General features: G+C 35.0%; 1 protein-coding gene across 19 annotated transcripts in view; it reads right to left on the bottom strand.

Moving 5' to 3' along the window:
- Nucleotides 1-19,599, bottom strand: part of DOCK9 (dedicator of cytokinesis 9) — a 113,935-nt gene that overhangs the window by 26,105 nt on the left and 68,231 nt on the right. For 12 of the 19 annotated variants that reach the window (XM_036393508.2, XM_054514132.1, XM_036393550.1 and 9 more), the window contains exons 18-36: nt 19,492-19,557; nt 18,867-18,959; nt 18,488-18,611; nt 17,981-18,102; nt 16,527-16,613; nt 15,838-15,927; nt 14,424-14,539; nt 14,220-14,289; nt 13,956-14,081; nt 13,756-13,827; nt 11,123-11,269; nt 10,324-10,407; nt 9,608-9,719; nt 7,042-7,220; nt 6,156-6,272; nt 5,316-5,436; nt 4,668-4,801; nt 1,444-1,558; nt 509-575 (exon numbers count right to left, since the gene is read on the bottom strand). In XM_036393508.2, coding sequence (XP_036249401.1) covers nt 509-575; nt 1,444-1,558; nt 4,668-4,801; nt 5,316-5,436; nt 6,156-6,272; nt 7,042-7,220; nt 9,608-9,719; nt 10,324-10,407; nt 11,123-11,269; nt 13,756-13,827; nt 13,956-14,081; nt 14,220-14,289; nt 14,424-14,539; nt 15,838-15,927; nt 16,527-16,613; nt 17,981-18,102; nt 18,488-18,611; nt 18,867-18,959; nt 19,492-19,557 — 2,042 coding nt within the window. Of the gene's footprint in view, nt 1-508; nt 576-1,443; nt 1,559-3,855; nt 4,030-4,667; nt 4,802-5,315; nt 5,437-6,155; nt 6,273-7,041; nt 7,221-9,607; nt 9,720-10,323; nt 10,408-11,122; nt 11,270-13,755; nt 13,828-13,955; nt 14,082-14,219; nt 14,290-14,423; nt 14,540-15,837; nt 15,928-16,526; nt 16,614-17,980; nt 18,103-18,487; nt 18,612-18,866; nt 18,960-19,491; nt 19,558-19,599 lie in introns of all 19 variants that reach the window. The other 7 variants (XR_008508255.1, XM_054514125.1, XM_054514128.1 and 4 more) reach the window with 1 other exon arrangement.

Raw genomic sequence — 19,599 nt, 5'->3', positions numbered from 1 at the left:
AGATCTTCTTGTCTTTAGACTAGTGGACTCATACTGGAACAGTGGACTCATCCTGTACCTATTCCCTTAGGGAATAGCAGAGGACACATGAGGAATGCTAGGAGCACAGTTCTGAAGTTATGCAATTCAATCAGTTTTGCTACACCACCATGTATTTGCTATTGAACAGCTGATGTTACAAGACACAGTTTAATGCAGAAGGGTATCAAGACAGTTGGTTCCTCCTCCATGAGCACTGCAATACTCTGAGCACTACTTGTTCTTCAAGAACCTCCTGAGATCCCTTCTGTATAGCCTGATTCCAGAGACTATCACGGACTTGGACAGACATGCAACAGGGGACATCAAGTTAAGGACTTCCAAACAGATCAGGACAATATTATTAAAAAAAAACTAAACAAAACAACAGAACAAGCAAAAAAGCATTTACACATGCTTATATCCACACTCAAATTGTTATTAGAACAGCAGAACATACAGCTGCATGACAAGCACAACAAAAACTTACTCTGTAATGGTGAAAAAGTCCATGAGTTCAGATTTTGTAGCCTTGTTCCAATATGTAAACAATGCATCTAGGAAAATGAATAACAATTTAAAAGGTAACAATTACTATTTGAAGTTTTCCTTAAAACTGATTATACAAATGCTCATATCAATTCTCCAAATGAGTTTCTGCAATATGATATTAATTAATAGCCCATAACATTCCCATCCAATTTCATATTTTACATAGTAATAATTGTGTAGCCTGTAGTGCCTACAGCCCTATAATAATGTAAGACTTCAGAATATTTCAGACTGTTAGTCCTATAACCTGCTTCTTTACAGATGGGTCTGTAACATTTTTTTTAAATTAAAATTAATTTTTTTTTTTCTTTGATCACAGACAGGGATGATTCCAAGATGTACGATCCTAACAAACAAGTAAGATGTGCCATTCGTGCCCTATTTCTATACCTCTGTAACCTTCTCCAGGATAACATGACTCTTTCAAAAATTCAATGGATCATCTCACAAACATCCCAGGAGAATGAAGAAGGACTAACACCCCCATATTCCAGAAATGGAAATATATACAACAATCAAATAATTTGGTTCCTTGTAATACAGCAAGTTCTGCAGAACAGAGCCCAAGACACTTTTACAGAACAATGAATTATTCTTCACCTCTGTTTTACAAACCAAACTGTACCATCACACACAAATATTCACTTTCTTAAAAAGTCCTTTAGTTGACCTCACACTTTGAATAAATAATGAGTACTTAATGCTTACAAGGTTTCAGACAGAGTTTAATTTGAGTGATCACACATATTTGTAAAACACAGCACATCATGGTACCTACACCTATATTCTGCTGATTTGGAGAAGTTATTGAAATAACAGGCATACACCCAGCAAATGACTTTGAATTTATAAAAAGCAGGAGGAATTACCTACCATCTGACATGCTTCTTAAAATATGAAGGAAACACATGAGCAGACTTTTGATCTCTGCTTGGTCAAGTTTGTCATATCGAACAACAGAACTTCCTAAAGTGCTGCTCTGCTGGTTCTGAAAAGCAAACAGATGTATTTTGGCTGAAGAGTTCTTAAACTAGTAACAAACTAAATTGTTTTCAATTGCTTTAATAATTCTTGCAGCAGAAAAAGGATCTCAGAACAGAGACAAAAGTGTTTCATATAGAGACAGGTCACTAAAACACACATTACACACAATAAGTATACCAAATTAGGCCTCTTTGCTTTGCTTGTTTTTAATTCCTTCTAGGTATAATTTTTTCCCCTAGGAGCAAAAGGGAAAGTCGCCTAGGAGTGATTATTGAACAAGTTAATTATACCTAGGTACTCACATTGTAGAAATCAAGCCTGCCCCTTCTGCTTAGACTGAATACTTGAAAACCAAATGCTACTGTGTTAGGTGATACATATATTCTCCTTTGCTTTTCAAGAGACTTTCTGCTGAACTGTAGACAGGACTGCCTCTACAAAATTTGTTCCACTTAAAGATATAAGAACCTCAAGAAAAACATACATAAAGGGCAATAATATACATTCTGGAAGACTAACTGCTACTAAGTAACTTGCTCTTCCCCTCCCCTCCTCTCCCAACATACAAACAAAAAAACCTAAACAAAAGCAAAACCCTTTCCCTGTTTCACTTTTTAATGTAATTCCTACACGTGTGGGAAGTTTATCAGCAACCCACAATACCATCATCTGTGCAAAAAGATAAAAGCTCTATAATTGGTCTTGCAAAATGTATAGCACCAAAAAAAAAAGGAAAAATAAAAATTGTAAAAATATATAAACTGAACTTTGGGCAGAGACTTGTAAAAGGATGATTTCCACACAGTATAGTGTTACAAAATCCTCAGTCTGAAGCTTTTATAGATATACTGTATAAACTTTTGTTTAAAGTATAAATGATGCCCCTTATAGTGCATAATTCTCACGTCCAATATGCCACTTATGCAAATGGAAAATGAACCAGACACTTAATACATTTTCTGTAAAGTCAACAGTCTGGTATAATTGATCTGTACAACTCCTACTATAAAAAATTTACAAATACAAGGGTAGCCTCAAGGGAGAAAAGCACTTGGTTTCACAAACAAAGCAAGAAGTGACATTCAAACAACACTTCTTGGCATACTCCTACCTGAAAGCAGGAGACACACTAACCATGAAGGAACATTTCAAAGCAACCATGACTGCTGAGCCCTTTTTATGCATTCTGTTGCATTAAAGAATTCCTGTCCTAAACCAATCTGTGAATCTGATACCAGTAAATGTGTAAATCACATACTAGTCATTGAATGGATGCACAGGGAAAGTATGATGAATAGCCAGAAGTTACTGTAATTTAGGAGGAGGTGGACACCTCTGTGAGCTCAATTATTGCAGATTCTAAAGACCTCAAAAAGACCTCAAAAACTGTTTATTTTGAAATATCTCTGGTGAACAAGGAGGTGCTGCTCTACAGCTTTTTGGATGCCATAGCAGGCAATCAATGGGTGACAAGCAGAAACAGAATTGTGTTTCCAAGACTCTAAGAAACTGCCCAGAGCACTAGATAATAATCCCACTAAGACTGTTGAAGATACACACAGATAAAATAGGACTACAGCTATTTCATTTAGAATCATGTCAATAACCTAAATTTACACATATTGAAATAGAAACTGATATACTTCCAGTCTATTCTGATTCCACAAGCATAATACTAGAGATGATTCTGAAAGAAAATTAGAACAAAAACATGTCTCTTCACTATAATGATATCAAGCAATGAGCAAAAACTTGGAGATAACATGCACTGAACAACTGATCTACTAGAAAGAAAGTTCAGAAAGCAACAAATAAGAAGCCAGGATTATTTGGGGAAAATATCAACAGCATGCAAAACATAAATCCTCTGTTACCTAAGTTGGCAGACCAGAGTAGAATTTTCAAAGGCTGTTGACTCCTTTGAAAACCCTTTTACTTGGTGAAAACACTACACATTAGTAATTAACAACATAACAACTAAGTAAGAGATGACAGCATTGCCATTTAGCAACAGTGCATACCAAGATATTTCTTTATTACCTTGGTCAACACCAAAGAAGAACTTTCAGTTCTATCAAAGACCCCAAGACTCAAATTCTGCAGTTATTGAAACTGATTGTATTTTTTATATGCTTGAACTAGATCACGTGCATGTACCCCAGGTTTGACATTTGAACATATTTTACATGGTCAAATTGCATATATTGGGTTTGAGATTCAACTGTTGCAAAGAAGCGGCAAAACTACTGACCACACACTTCACTCAGAAGCTTAACTATACCAAGCACAAAAATCAGATACTTCTTGTAACTGAAGAGAGAAAGTAGTATGCAAAATGTTCTCTGGCAAAGCTGGGATTGTCAGAAGTGAAAAATCCATAGTAACACGTTTTTTCTTTGGAGGGTGACAATTTTCCTCTTCTTCTCCGCCTGGGCGCAAAGCATGAGCAGAGTGCCTTCTGAGAAGCTTCTCTCTCTGCCCCACGAAGGCATGTCAGAGTCAAGGGGAAAAAGTCAACATGTTGTGACTTGCACAACCAGAGCTAAGAAAATGAAATGTGATCAGCATTGACACAAACTCGAGAAAGACAGGACTGAATACCTCAGAGCTACCGCAGCCAGAGCTCCTAATTTGTAACAGCTTTAAAGAAATGGTTTAGAAAAGTCAAACTAAGATAAAAGAAATCGCCCAGAGAAAGCACAAAAACTGGTTTTTTCAAAGTTTTAAAAATGCCAAGTATACTGAGCATAGAAAGGGAAGGAATGATGATCTCCAGAAAATCAAAGAAGCTGTTCTAACTGGAATTCAATCCTCTCAAGCAACAATCAATACACTTCATCTAGTGCCTTTCACTAGCAAAGGAAACAACAACTGCTTGATTTTGTCTCTACATTGGAAATCTGTTTGCATTTTTTGTGAAACAACTAGGTAAATGCAATGCAAAAGGAGTTCACAAGCTAATTATTTTGCAAAAAATTTATATAAAATACTGCTTTGAAGTTATTCTAGAAAGCCCATTCACAATGGAGATCAGAGAAGTTAATTTCTATGTGACTTAGGATGAAATTTTAGAAATACACTTTTAGGATTTATCTTGGTTTGTTTTTTGTTACCTTGTCAAGAGAATTGCTCTTGTCACTGTGTCTTTCTGGGAGACTGTTTCCTGAGTCTGTGCTTATAAGGGAACCTCTTGAGTCAGCATTCCTCACACTATTAATATTTGGAGTTGATGTGGTGTATGGGGAAGCTAAAAAAAAATAAAACCACAACCTCAAACAACATAAAAATCTCAAACAATAAATACAAAGTCACTCCATAGCTCAGTCAGACTTTTAAAATCACCATATATTTTTTAAGAAGGCAAATAATTAATTCCATTTACTTATTTTTAATGACGACAAACTTATTCCAGAATTTCAGCAAAGTATATATGTGTCTTAGGGTGACTAAGTACATACACACAGACTTATGTACAACTATGTATGTACATGCATAAAAAACACATGTAGCAATACATACACACTTCCATGAAGAAGCATGTCTATTTAATGAAAAAAAACCAACAAACTTTTCCGATTTTTTATATCTATTTAACTATCACCTTTGACAGAGAAAAAAAGCAGCCCTGCTCCAGAAAATAGCTTTAGTTTCATATAAAAAAGCAAACCCCAAAAGATCCCAAAGTCAGATTTCACATACAGAGTGAAAAAATTAAACAATTCCTCTTTAATTATTTTATTTTACTTTTTTTAAGTGCTTACCAATGCCAGAGATAACACCAAACAGATCTTTAGGAAGGTTGTTATCCAATGTGTTTCCTGATTTTTGTGGTGTTACCAACTGACTTGCAGTTGGCAAACTTGGTGCATCATCCTTTGTGCTCTGTTTGGAAGAGAGAGGAAATTTAAATATTAAAATTAAATGATTATTTTCCTACATTAAGGACTTAGAGAATATGACATGTCTTCTAGAGACATATTTGTTAAGTATTTCTTCTTTAAAATTTAATTTCTATTAAATATGCTCAAAAGAATGGAGATGTTCACATATTTGCATAAGCTTGGGATACCTTAAAACTTAAGACACCTCAGAAACATTGAATAAATGAGTATTCAATTGAATTTTAAACTCTATTAAATAGATATTTCAAAAAGACTCACATTATTTTAATTCAAACACTCAAATATTTATCTTGTTGGAAGAGTTTGGGAGATTTTTTTTCTTAATACTAAATGGAACACAACAAGATAAGGACAGAAGTAAAATACATGAATAATTAAATCTTAGCTTCAATCGCTGTGTGCAGCCATATCAATATATACCCTTCACAAATTGCATTTTAATTAATTCTCCTATAGCCCTCTTGCACTATAGCTCTTTCAAAATCACACTCCTTTAGGGTTAAGTTTTTCTCTAGTTTCTAGAAAATTAACAATCTTTCTGTGGTCCATTTGTTTCAGTGCTGACTGTGCTGAAAAATTGCAGAATTCTGAAGCTTATGAAGCTCCTTTTTTGCCAGGAGTATGCAGTGTTTCATATACAGGTTACCAATAAATTATGATAAAAACAATTCAGAATTCCAAACAGAAATTGTCACTCACATTGCTGGAAGGGTTAACAGGAAACGGAGACACATCTTTCACATTGATCCGCTGAACATTTTCTATGAGCAGACCAAAGAGTGGCAAATACATAGTGGCTATTCTTGCTTGATGGCCCTAAATAGAGTTTAACAGTTCATTAAAACACTACAGTTGTATTTTTTTCATCATCAACTAGTTTTAATCTATTCACTCCTAAATTGCAAAAAAAAAGCACTTAATAAATATTTGCCAAGCCAGAGCTCATATTCATAAATGGCAAAAGCAGGGATCATCACTGTATTTCATTCTAATTTACAAAAGATCAGCAAATTTTATTTACTGTCTGAATAAAATGCAGAAAGACTCCAAAACTAATGTCATTTCAGTAAGACTAACCAAGTAAATTAATATTATGTTAGCTCCATGAGTTAATGATACCTTTCATTACAATTTTTTTGGCTTCTCTACAGCACTGCTGATGTTAAAAAGAGTCAGAAAATTAAAAATCACTCAAAATTCACCACTGTGACTTGTAGTTTTCTTATACCCACTTCATAAATAATAGATGATGGAAGGACAGCTTCAAAATATTAAGAGCTAATATTTATGAAATGAAGATCTTGAAACACACTCATAAAAATCTGATTACTTTAAGCACAGCAGGAAGAGTACACTGTGCTAAAATGCAAATCCACACATAATTATATTAAAAGGTGCTTTGTCATTTAATTTGGTAAAAAGATGGAATTTGCAGACTGGTCTCGATACAGTTTTCATTACAGTCTGGGCAGAAATAATTTTGCTGAAAATTAACAAGGGTTTCTTCTATGAAAGAACAAACTTTCTGTATGTGTGCTCACCTAATCTTTATTATTTTCTACTACTAGCATAGCAATAGACTTACCCTGGTAGCATATCTATCATCAAAAGAATGTTTTATCATCAAATTCTTGAGCACACTGATGGCAATCTGCCTCACATCTCTGAATTCTTGTAAGGCATTGCCCACCTCCCTTAGAAGCAGTCCAACCAAGAAGTGATTTTTACAGAATTCATCAGTTAATGAATAGTCCAGCTGAAGGTCTGAAAGCAAAATATAAATTTAACATAAGGAATGGTTATTTAAATCAATTTATCAATCAAGGCTGAAGTAAAACCCAGCACATCAGACACAGCAAAGTCAAACTGCTCCCTCTTTAAAGTACCTTTTGTGTAATAAAATAATCCAGTCTATTTATGTACTGAGTATATGACATCTTTAGAGAAACTTCAGCTTGAAGGGCTCATTCATTAGAACATATATATATATATGTTTACAATGTCAGCTGAGGAGGTGTAGAAGAGTTTCTCATGTTCACTGTCATTGCTCAATACAGTGATCAAAAACAAGATGCTAACCTCAAAGCACTTTCATTTTCCAAAGAACCCTCTCAGTAAGGCAATCCCTTAAGTCAGAAAGAAGCAGATCTGAGACAGCACAGCCATTATACAGACATTCTACAGGCATTCCTCTTAAGTGTAACACTCTTAAGAGCCAGCCACATCACCTGAGATATCTTTTGCTCAACACAGCAAAACAGAGCCAGAAACACTTCTCATAAAGGTCTTCTTTCCTGGCTGAACTCCTAGCTCCCAGGGAGCATTTTATACTCTTTATTGTGCAATCAGAAACACTGTCTTCTCTGATTTTGCTATTTTCTAAGGTTCCCTAAGCCAGCAGCTCATAGTCTCTCTTTTCTATGAAAATATTTATGCAGTGTTATTATCCAAGACACTTCCAAAGGCTGAAAAAGCCAAAGACAGAAAGAAGCTCTAAGCAGCTCTTCAGCTTGTGGTCTCAAATCTTTGCTTTATCTTGCTCAACCTTGAGAAAAGTGTTAATTAGTGATATTCAACTTTACTAACTAGTAGAGTCTGCTGAATAAATATTTCAGAAAAAATAGCCTATTCTACAAAGAATATGTTAGAGAGGTTTACTTGTTCCTTGTAAAAGCACCTTCCTTGCTTCTGTTTAGTGATTTCTGCTGTAGTTCAGTGCCTGGAAGAAATTAATGTGTCTCCACAGCCACAGAAGCAATAGCAAACATATTACTTGTTTTGGCACAAGACTGGATGTACCAGGAACCCAGCTGGGCTACACAGAACTTTCATGACTGAGCTCCTACACACACCAAAAAAAAAAAACAACAACAAAACCAAAAAAACCCCCAAAACCAGAACCATGAAGTGGAAGCAAGAACAAGCTACAAAAGAGGAATACAGAAGTATTCAGGGAGGAATACAGAAGTATTCAGGGAGAGTGCCAGGATACAGCTGAAACTGGTAATGGACATCAATAAAAACAAGAAAAGCTTTTACCACTACATTAGCATTAAACCCCTGAATAAGGGAAACATGGGATATTTGCTAAATGGGGATTGTGATTTAAAGACAGTGGGCTTGGGTAAGGCTGAAGTACTCCATAGCTTTGTCACTTTATCCTTCTCTGACATGAGACCCAGGCCTTAACATTCCAGAAACTATCTTCAAGAAAGACAATCAGATCAGTGGATAGGATCTGGTCAGGGATCTCCTGAGAGACCTCCAGCCACACAAATCCATGCCACCAGATGAGATGCTGAGAGAGTTAACTGATATTATTGGAAGACTGCTCATTATCACCTTTGTTAAGCCATGGTGAAGTCATTTTTCAGCAAGTGAAGGAGAAGAGTGTGACTGGGAATGACCAAAATAAATTTACCCTGGGAAAATCATGTTTTAAGACTAGTCTGCTACAAGAGGAGAATAGCAGATGTTAACATGGTCATTGTATCCAAGCTGGGACATTTCAGTCTAGGTGAAGAGACACCCAAATTTGAAAAATAACTATCTGGATCACTCAAGAGGTGGAGGTTAATGGTTTGTACCCTATTTGGAGACAGCTGCAAGAGGAGTTTCCCAAGGACTATCCTACTTATTACTACTTCATCAACAACCTGAAAGGGGAGGTGAAATACACCCTCAGGAAGCTTGTGGACAAGTACAGTCCATTTGCAGAAAGGGCAGAGTTGCATTTCAGAAGAATCTAGATTCTACAGAAATAGCAATCAAATTCCATAAGGAATAATGCAAAATTCTGCACCTGGGATGGACAAACTTCCTGCAATGACACCAGCTGTGGAAGGACTAGCACTTCCAGAGAAAGGAAGGCCTGACATGACCAAAGTAGAAAACTGAGCTACAGACCTACTCAGACTTTAAACCTGAATAAATATATGAAAAAAGTTTACTGTGTCTTTCTTTGGAAAGATTACTCTGCTACCTAAGCACTTCCTTTAACTTTCAATGAAAGGATTGAAACTTTAGACTTGTATTTAACAATTTCAATTTCCATCATCTCACAGACCTGAAGTTACACAGTGTACACATCTAATAATAAAAAGCTGACATACAAGAAACATAAATTCTTCTACTACTTTGGAAGAATTTACCTTGGTATCTCTGAACTCTGCCTTTTCCAAATGGCATTGGTAGATTTAGTGGTATATAGTGCTCATGATTACAGACTACACGAAGAAATTCAAATTTGAATTCAAAAAGAGCCTGCAAAAAGAAAGTATAAGTTAAACAACGGATGCAGTGATTTGAATAACATATTAAAAACAAATTTCTAACACAAAAGGGTGATTCATTTCAGTCTTGCACTATGTTGGATATAGACCTGTCAAAGTTCCACATGTCAGCACAAATAAATCCAGAATAACTCATACTTAACAACTGGTCCTATTTACTATTCCCATTGTCCAAAGTTTACAACCCTATTATGTATTGATGTAAGAAAAGTTTGGACACACAGCAGAATCTCCTTGGGCATCTGATACATGCTTTCCCCACTCCAGTACGCGTAGCTTACAATATTCAGGATCAACTCTCCCAACTTCAGACTTCTTCCACTCATGCTTAAAATTTCTGCTTAGTTGGCACCCCCATACCCCACTACTCCTCTGATTCACACACTCTAGTGTGACAAAATTGCACCTGAAGATGGGAATCAAAATAGGAAAAAAGTGGTTTGATGGAAAAAAAAGCTATAGGCACAGAGCAGGGACTTCTAATGTAACTGGGAAGAGACTTAATGCAGGACTTTATCCCCATGTATCAAGAAGAGAAAACACTTAAAAATAGCTTGTTTAAAAACACTGAGTACCTTTGGATCTCCTGGGGCAAAGCAGCTGATGTAGTTATTGATCTGCTTGAAAACAAAGCCTCTATCCATAAAAGTGAAACACCTCTAGGGAGAACAAGTAAAACCAAAATAGAATTGATTTACTACTGTCTCTGCATTCAGTAATTATATTTCTGTATTTAATAAGTTTATTTTTGAAACACATTATTGATATTTCAGCTTGAATATAAAAAACAGTAAAAAAGCAACTAAATATATATATACATTTATACAATATATATATTGCATATGAATACCAAATTTTCCCTTAAGAGTGCTGATCATAAATCACAAATAAAAAGCAGTTTGAAAAGAACTCTGTCTTGACAGAAATGAAAATGTCATGCCACTAGAAGTTTTATCTGCCATTTCAGTTTCCACCCTTTTTTATCCCTTGTAGATATTATTGGCTGAAAAATTAAAGACACTGAAAGTCTTTCCACATAAAATGCATTCAAACAAAGCACTGCTGAAAACTATTGCAGGATTTGAAGGCAGCCCAAATGATATTTTTAAAAGAAGAAAATAGGAAAATCAAAATACATTTTGAATAAAATATAAATTCATTTCTTAAATTACCAAATTTCTGAATACATGTCATCCTGTTTACAGAAGATGCAAATCATACTTCAAAGCATTTTAACATGGACATAAAACTATATTTAAAAGGCTTTATGCATGTTCAGCTTTGTATCAGTTGGCTTTCAGATTCCATAACATCCCTACAGAAGCAATATTATTGAAAGAATAATCACAGAGTCCGAATCTCTTGTGTACCTACTTTTATAAAGGCAGCCAGGCTGTGGTTTGCATTTTTTGAGGCCTCTGGATTGTCTCTGTACTTCTGAGTGATGTGTGGCATTAGCATATTAACAACTGTTTCCACTGCATGATGAAAGGAGGCAGAAAATCTCTGGTTTCTCAACAGCTAGAAATTAATTCAGATACAATATTAAACATGGTTTATAACACTAGAGTATATCAGAAAATTTACTTTAGATAAGATAGAGATAACCTGACAGGGAGAGAGGAAACAGTTTTCGAACTTTCTCATTTTCTAGCATGACAGATCATTTGTTTAAAAGAAAATATGAAAACATGAACTAGCATTTATTATTGAAATTCAAGCAAGGCAGTCTTTGATGACATAAACCACATGTATAAAAGCTTCTAAGTTAACGCATTAATATTTTTATATACTGCAATAAACAACCAAGAGTAAGAATAAGAGGGAATCTTTTAATTTCACCCATCTTCCTCTCCAAAGCAGACACCAGATGGTTCACATATACTAATTGCATTATCAGCCCTTCCTGTCTTGGAAAAAAAACCCTTTTTTACTGTTCTGTAACTATCATGGTAATAACTGCTTTCACCATTGAGGAAATTGCCATCCATCCATCCATCCATCCATCCATCCATCCATCCATCCATCCATCCATCCATCCATCCATCCTTCCTTCCTTCCTTCCTTCCTTCCTTCCTTCCTTCCTTCCTTCCTTCCTTCCTTCCTTCCTTCCTTCCTTCCTTCCTTCCTTCCTTCCTTCCTTCCTTCCTTCCTTCCTTCCTTCCTTCCTTCCTTCCTTCCTTCCTTCCTTCCTTCCTTCCTTCCTTCCTTCCTTCCTTCCTTCCTTCCTTCCTTCCCTCAGCAACTTCAAAATCTCAGCTCTCCAGGCATCAGAACCTTACTCTGTGTTTTTAAGTTTCCACAATCAGAACTCCTTTCTCTTACTTTTTGGTAGTTTGCCAATTAGCTTAAAAGATCTCCTCTTCATTCATAATTTCTTTCTTTCCACTCACCACCTATATTATCTTCATCAATGACTTTGTACACTCTGACAAATATTGGTCAGTAAGTGCTCTTCAGCTTTTTGGCACTGCACAGTTTCTTTTACTTCTCTACATCTTACAACCTTTACTAAAGATTCTCTCTTTTGTGTGAAGAGACTAAATGACGTGTGGTGTGAGGCTGATGACATTGACAGAAATTGTTTCATTTGCAGGGTCATGATCTCTTTTCTTTTTGAAAACTGAAATCAAAACATCCATGTCCAAGTACTTTTATTTAAATATTTTTTGAGCTACATTAAGTGTAGCTAATTCCTAACATTCCTAAACAGAACAAGTCATTGTCAAGGCCCTGCATAAATCAATGATTACATAACTTGCTTCTTTTGTGTTGGAATTGTGGTCCAAAACCTCCAACTTTAGTTTAAAAAAAAATTAAAATAGACACTAAGGCTGAAAAAGATCCCTTTATCAATATAAACAGTACTCATTCAAGAAGTAACAAATAAGAACTAAAGATTGTGTTGGTGGGTATGCCAGTGTCCTACAACACCCTAGTAGCTCTGTCTTTGTTGGACAGTAATGAAACATAATCCTTGCTATAGAAATAATTTTGCTGCACATAGAAATGCATCTTTTTATCAGATATCATAAGCAGGAAACATCCGAGTATATGTTTTATTTATTACATTATCTAGTAAGGCAGAAAAAATCTAGCTAAATAATTTATATTTAAGGGGCTTGTAAATCAAGAAGCAATGTTCAGGGGTCAGAATAATTGCAAACTGCAGTTAAGTTCTTCTCCTCTCTCATTCACATTACAGAGAAGGTGACAATGAGGCTCCTTGAACCGGGACTCAAACTCTACCGATGATACCATAGAGTATTAAGTGTAGCACTATAAAGCTTTTTGCCTGCTCATTGTACAATTATTTTTCCCTCATGTACTTCAGACTTCCAGTTATACTCTAAATACACAGTGAAAATAGTGATAACAATATCACTATAATCAACTACAACAATTATGTTATTCAGATGAAACTATGTTGTATACTTGAAACTTTCAAGACTTGTTTCAATCCAGAAGTAAATACACTAAAAAGTTGTCACCAATGTAAAAAACACTGCTCACAGGATAAGCTTGTAGAAAAATGCATTTCTGAAGTTTTAGCATTCTCCTTCCAGCATAGGAAATTACACAAAATTAAATATTGACACTTCTTACTACATCCAGAAGACTGTACATTTCATGACTCACTGTTCTCAGAGTCATTTAATATCACAGCTACAGTACTGCTCAGGAAAAAGCCCACATTTTTTTGGATACTGCTTACATCAAAGTGTTATCTACTGCTCCCAACTTCTTCGTACCACAAGGATTACAAATTCCTAATAGAAAGTCTGATGACACAGACTACTCTACTCTATGGATTTTAAGGGTTTCTATTCTTTTATATTCATGTTGAATCCAGCCCTCTAGTTTTTTCTGTCTAATATTGAAACTGATCTCTCCTGCTGCCTCTTTCTCTCCCCTTCTTTCTAATATGCAATAAAAAACATGTGATTGGAGAAAGAAGAGACCATACAGATCTTCCTTAGAATATTTTTTTGCAAAAGTTGACATACCTTCACTTTAGAGTTTTCTATCAAATGTTGAGCCATTGACTTTATCAGAACTTCAAAGAAAAACCATGAATACTGCAGAGGAAAGAAAAATTCAGTAAGATTGCCACATCTGTTCAACAACTATTTCAGTACACTTAGTTCCTGTTCTTCAGTTATGACTAGGTAAGAACATACAGTAAAAAGTACAGTTCAACACATACCTTAAGCAGTTTGTTGCTTGTAAGAAAGTCAGCAGATGGCTTTAAAATTGTTGTCATTGACTTTGTCAGCTCTTCATGTACTGTCTTATATTCAGAAGCAACATAGGGTTCTGCTTTATATGCATACTTGGGGAGGAAAAACAGAATTAAATACAAAATTATGGCATAATACAAAAGAATTGAAATGAAATAGATGCAACTGAATTTAAATACATTCTTTATTAGGGAAATAAAAAAGGAATTATTCAATTTACTTTTACCTACCTTCACATAAGATCTCAGGTAGCTATCCAAACCTTCTTCATGACACTGAGCAACAATATGGATAATAACCCTAAACAGAAGTCAGAAAACAAGTAAACCTATAAAGAAAGCTCTGATTGCAACAGTAAAAATGCCACTCAATTACAGATTTATGTGATAACCCAGTCATCATGTAGACTCTATGAACCACTTAAAATTCTTTACCTTGTCACGTTGACTGCAACTTCCTCTTGAGTTGCTCTGGTGAGAACTCTGAACAACTGGTTTAGAACAGTTGGCAGGAAAGCTATCATCACATGGCCTTCCATAGCATGAAGGCTCTAAAAGAGAGTGGCAATACTGTCACTCCTGTGAATCAACAGCATTTAAATCACAAATTCTGAAACAAAAAAAATTATTGCAAGTCTTTTTCCAAAAATACAAGCTGCTTGCACCATTTGGTGCTTGTTACCAAAAATATGGCATAGAAAGTAATGAAGGATATTTTCCAATGTAAATATTTAGTAAATGTTTTCTACAGGAAAATAAATTAGGGATATAAATTTGGTGTTATTAACAGCATTTTAGAAGTACTGATTTGTACTTTTCCATTGAAATGCAGGTAATGATTCAGTGAAAAGTCTGCCCATGTGCCCAACAGCACACTGAGACTGATATTGGTACATTTTAGTATTTCATCCACCAATGCAGACATTTAGCAAACACAAGCTCTACAAAAACATGCAGATTTCTTGCCTGAGCTAAGTGCAATACTAATTACACTAGTTACTGCTAAACAATAAACTAGCAACCATGTTAAAACTGAGGATGAACTAAAATCGCTAACTACTTAATGGAAATTGCAGACAGTGGATTATTAATGACAATTTCTTCCTGATATGCCTTTGCATTCCATCACAAAAAGATGTGATGCAACACATTTTGCACACCATGCAAAACATCCTACAGACATAACCACCCTAACAGAAAAGGCAGTGCATGAAGTTCATCCTACAAAGTATTATGCCAGAAAATTCCCCGGAATGAAAGAGAATTTGAAAAAAAAGAATGTATTTGCTGAACGTGCACACAGATAACAAATGTCAAATGTTTCCATTTAGTGTTGGGTGTTAGGCAGCTGTCTTGTCTCTGACTGTTTGCCTGCACATCCACACTATTCAGGAGACAAAATGGTCTTTCATCCTATGTGATCTGTGTCAGAAAAAATTGAAGTGCAAACCATTATTGATCTAATCCCAAAAGAGAACTGAAGACCCAACAATGACGACCTTCTAAGCAAAATTTTAGAAATATCAAGAGTTGTGATTCCTCACAATTTCCATACACAGTTCAATTTGATTATTTTGACAAAGTAAGCCATTAGGGTTTTGAAATTGCCACTCTGACCAATACTGTCTCATTATTTCTTTTTGGTTTCCTCTTACATTGCAATTGTAAATTTATTTAAGGCAGAAAGTATCTTTGTGGGTTTTTTTCACAGCATATTCCATTAATACGAGTCATAGTCACAGTACTAATCCTCACACTGAAAAATGAGACCTATAAAATGTCTGAAGCTCCAAGGCTTTGCAAAAACATAAATGAATTACACAATCTGTTATCCACTGCCATTTTATACCTTAAGGTATTTCACAAGATCAGTTCCTAGTGCACGAGCTCCAGACTCTGTTTTCTGACAGTACTGAAAAAAATTATGCAGGTGCTGGTCCTGTCAAAGACAAAAAGAACAACAAGTTAAACAATATCCAACATTACAATCTATAATTCATTAAAATTATTTATATGTATAAATACATATCTTTGTCCATAGATTCAATTTTCAAAAATAATAGCTGAAGTGCACTATTCTGTAGACTTATCAAGTCTTATTTTTTAAAATAAAATTTTAAGTGTTTTTTGAATACCCATTATACAAAATGCTACCTATATTTGCTTCCTACTGACAGAAAATAGCATACTTCATTATCCCAACCAATCATAATATGTTTTCTATGAAAAGCTCTAACAAGACTCATTGCTTTGCAGACATGCCAGGAAACAGCTTTTAGACAACTATGACCTCTCATCTAACTGGAAAATTCAGACTGGAATGGATGACAGGAGACAAAAGGTTTGTGGTTTGAATAACTTCAATTTAAGATCTGTGTTTCATATCTGATGTAAAAGAAACAGACCATGAGAAAAGCCCAAGAGACAAAAAAGAGATGAGCGCACTGAGTTTAAGAAGCTTCCCATATATTGTATATACATACTATGAACAGATATAATTTCTAAAAATTCTCTAATTAAATTTGCTTTATAACTCACCTGTGTATACACAGTTGACACCAGATGAGTGGATATTTTCAGCAGTTGTTTGCCTCCATCTACCCATTTAATTTCAGGACCAGAATGCTGCACACATACATGAGGGGGAAAAGTAAAATAATGTAGTAGTATATTAAAATAAAACAAGTAACAGTACCATTAACAACACTTCTTTCCAAAAGAAAAAAACAGGTTGAAGAAATGCAGTGTGCAATGAATAAAGTCATAAATAAAGCAAAATTATGCAGGCAATATTTCCAAAAGCATTTATGAAGATTAAAATGTACTTTACAAGTCCCACAGTATTTTCCTTGGTGGCTAACAAAATTGATTTCTGCAAGTCACAGATTTTCTGTTTTCCCTACAACTCTGCAAAGAAACTTCTGACTAGAGAGAAATATTTACTAGTTTTCTCAGAAAAATAACACAAGGATTTCCACAGATATTCACAAGGTTTAAAACTTAACATATGTCACTGACAGGTAGTGACACTGTCAGCCCTTCCTTCTCATCCCATTTCCAAAGAACTGAGAATGCTGACCCTGATATCCAGTTAGGGAGAGATTTTATTGCTTAATCTACCACTAGTCATATTGGTCCTAATATTCTACCCATGGGCATGAGCAGAGACAAACAGCAGAGGCATAAAGAATACACCTACAACGTGAGAGGATGAAAGATGTGAAGGAGACAATGGTTGGAAAGCTTACAGCAGAGTTTAAAAAAGACCAGCTGGTAAAACAGGAGGAGAGCAGCACCTTTTGCTGTTGATTTTAGGTCTCTTCCTCCAAAATTAGTCAATTTTGTCTCCGCATTCAAACTTTGTCAAATTCCCTATCACATTTTCATTTTGTATCCTCCTTGGTATGATTTTTATGACTACAATTATGCAAGCTTTCTGCTTTGAAAAATACAACCATAAATTTTACTTGTGAAGTATAGAGATCACAAAAATCAAGATGTGAGAATAAGACTTGTTCAGGAATAAAGGACTTACTGAAAGGAGACAGCATGAAATGCTAAAAAAAATTTAGTAAAGGACTTCAGATTATTTGCATACCTTCATAAACTCAAAATAATTTTAAATGTTTAAAAATTACTGTAATTTCTAGTTAATTATTACTACAGAAAATTAAACATATGCATGTCTTAATTGTATCAGCTAAATAACAACAGAAGTAAGTAGGTAACAACTTTCTGACTTTTACAAGAATTTGACTCAATCTGTCCTAATACATTTTTTTCTGTCTCCCATTTCTCTTTGGGTTTTTCTGTATCTTTTAAGTTGGACTAACTTTGACTTTTGCTAAGCATTCCATTTCAACTATAAAATAAAATAAATTCTATTGGAAAATTACTTAAATCTTATCAGCAGACTGGGGAATTACAACCAATCTTTCTCTCCACAATGTTTGGGTTCTTTTTTAAGATTAGAGCCATTTTCTACAACATACCTTTCCAACACCCACTTCTTGATAACTAAGGTAGCCTGAGGGAAGATTTGCTGACACTGGGATTTGCTGCTCATTGGTGACCACTCTTCCATCTTTTATCAAAGGAAGCCAAGAATACCCAACTACAGAACATGAAAGGCAAGTAATTTTAAATATTATGAAACTTCACATACACCCTTACAACAAAAGTCTTACCAAATAATTCTGGCATGTAATTCATAAAATAGAAAATGTTACTGTAAAGGCCAAATGGTTTGAACTCAAACAACTACAAAACATTGAAAGCACAAAGTAATTGTCACTGATTTAAAAAAAAAACCACTGCACATTCAATGGACACTCTAAACCAAAATTTAAAACATTTAAATTAGAAGAAACATTTTATTAAAATTTTCAGTCAGTCCTATGTAATTAGAAAGCATTATATAGATCACAAAAATTATGGGTTACCAGATAAGCATACTCAAAAAATTTCCCTTACTTAAAGTATGGCATTAGTGTACAAACCTTGTGTTTCAACAACATCTTTCTTCTTTGTACTCCCTTTGCTTGAATTATCACAGCTGACATGGTAGAAAGTGAACAACAAATGGTGCTTTTCATGTAACTGAGTGGGGAGCTCTATTTTAATCTGAAAGGCAAAGAAATCTCTGTAGAAGTTTTCAGCCAGAGCACTGACATGTGTTACTGGCTCTACATTAAAAGAATAATTCCTGATTTTATGGTATTTGAAGCTAGACCACAAATCAAACATACAAAACCATAAAGAGTCCTTAGAAAGGGGACCTGATTTAACTGAGAACTTTGCAATCTTCTAATATTTTCTTGTATTTTGAAACTTACATAGTAGCTGACCTGGTAAAGTTTCCTCAGAAAGGCAGCTTACCTCATCATAGAACTCTGGATTTTGATGGTGATGCAGAACAGCAGCAAATGCACTTCTAGTAAATACTGGTCCACCAGGCCTACCATAGATACACTAAGAACACAGAAAAGGAAAAAAAGAACAATAAGACACTGTGATCCTTTTTTACTCTCAGCTTAGGATGTCTCACCCAGAATCTGAAATATTTTAACTTGTGTTTAACTTTGTTTCTTTACAGGATGCTTAGTCTGCCTGCTGTGCAGTAGAGCTGACACTGTGATCTCACTTCAGGATGTCTCTACATTTCTCTACTTCTGGTCTTCCAGGCACCTTTTATACACTGTGATAGCTCAAAAAATGGAGCTTGGCTCTGCAGTTGAAATAAATCTTTAATGTTTTCCCTTACTGGGGAGCAGGTATAAGCTACCCTTGTTTGCAACAAGTTTATTCTTAGAATTTTAGTAAAAAAATATTAAAAACATGAAATGCTCTGAGGACTCTTTAGAATCTCTTCTATCAGGAACAAGCAATCCAGAAGTTACTCTCAAGCCACCACCCCAAACCAGATCAATTAATCCAATACTACTGTTAGTTAGCTAACTGCTCACTATTTACTTCTATCAGCCACAAAAATGAAAAGACTGACCTTCAAAGGCAAAGAATCCTCTTCATCAGAATCCTTGAACTCAACACACACTGCAATATTTCTAGCCTAAAGCAGTAGTTAAAAACATAAACCCAAGCAATTAATCAT

The sequence above is a fragment of the Molothrus ater genome, chromosome 2, assembly GCF_012460135.2.
Source record: "Molothrus ater isolate BHLD 08-10-18 breed brown headed cowbird chromosome 2, BPBGC_Mater_1.1, whole genome shotgun sequence".
Taxonomy (NCBI): domain Eukaryota; kingdom Metazoa; phylum Chordata; class Aves; order Passeriformes; family Icteridae; genus Molothrus; species Molothrus ater.
The sequence above is the reverse complement of the archived record's forward strand: the minus strand, read 5'-3'. Positions and strand labels throughout refer to the sequence as shown.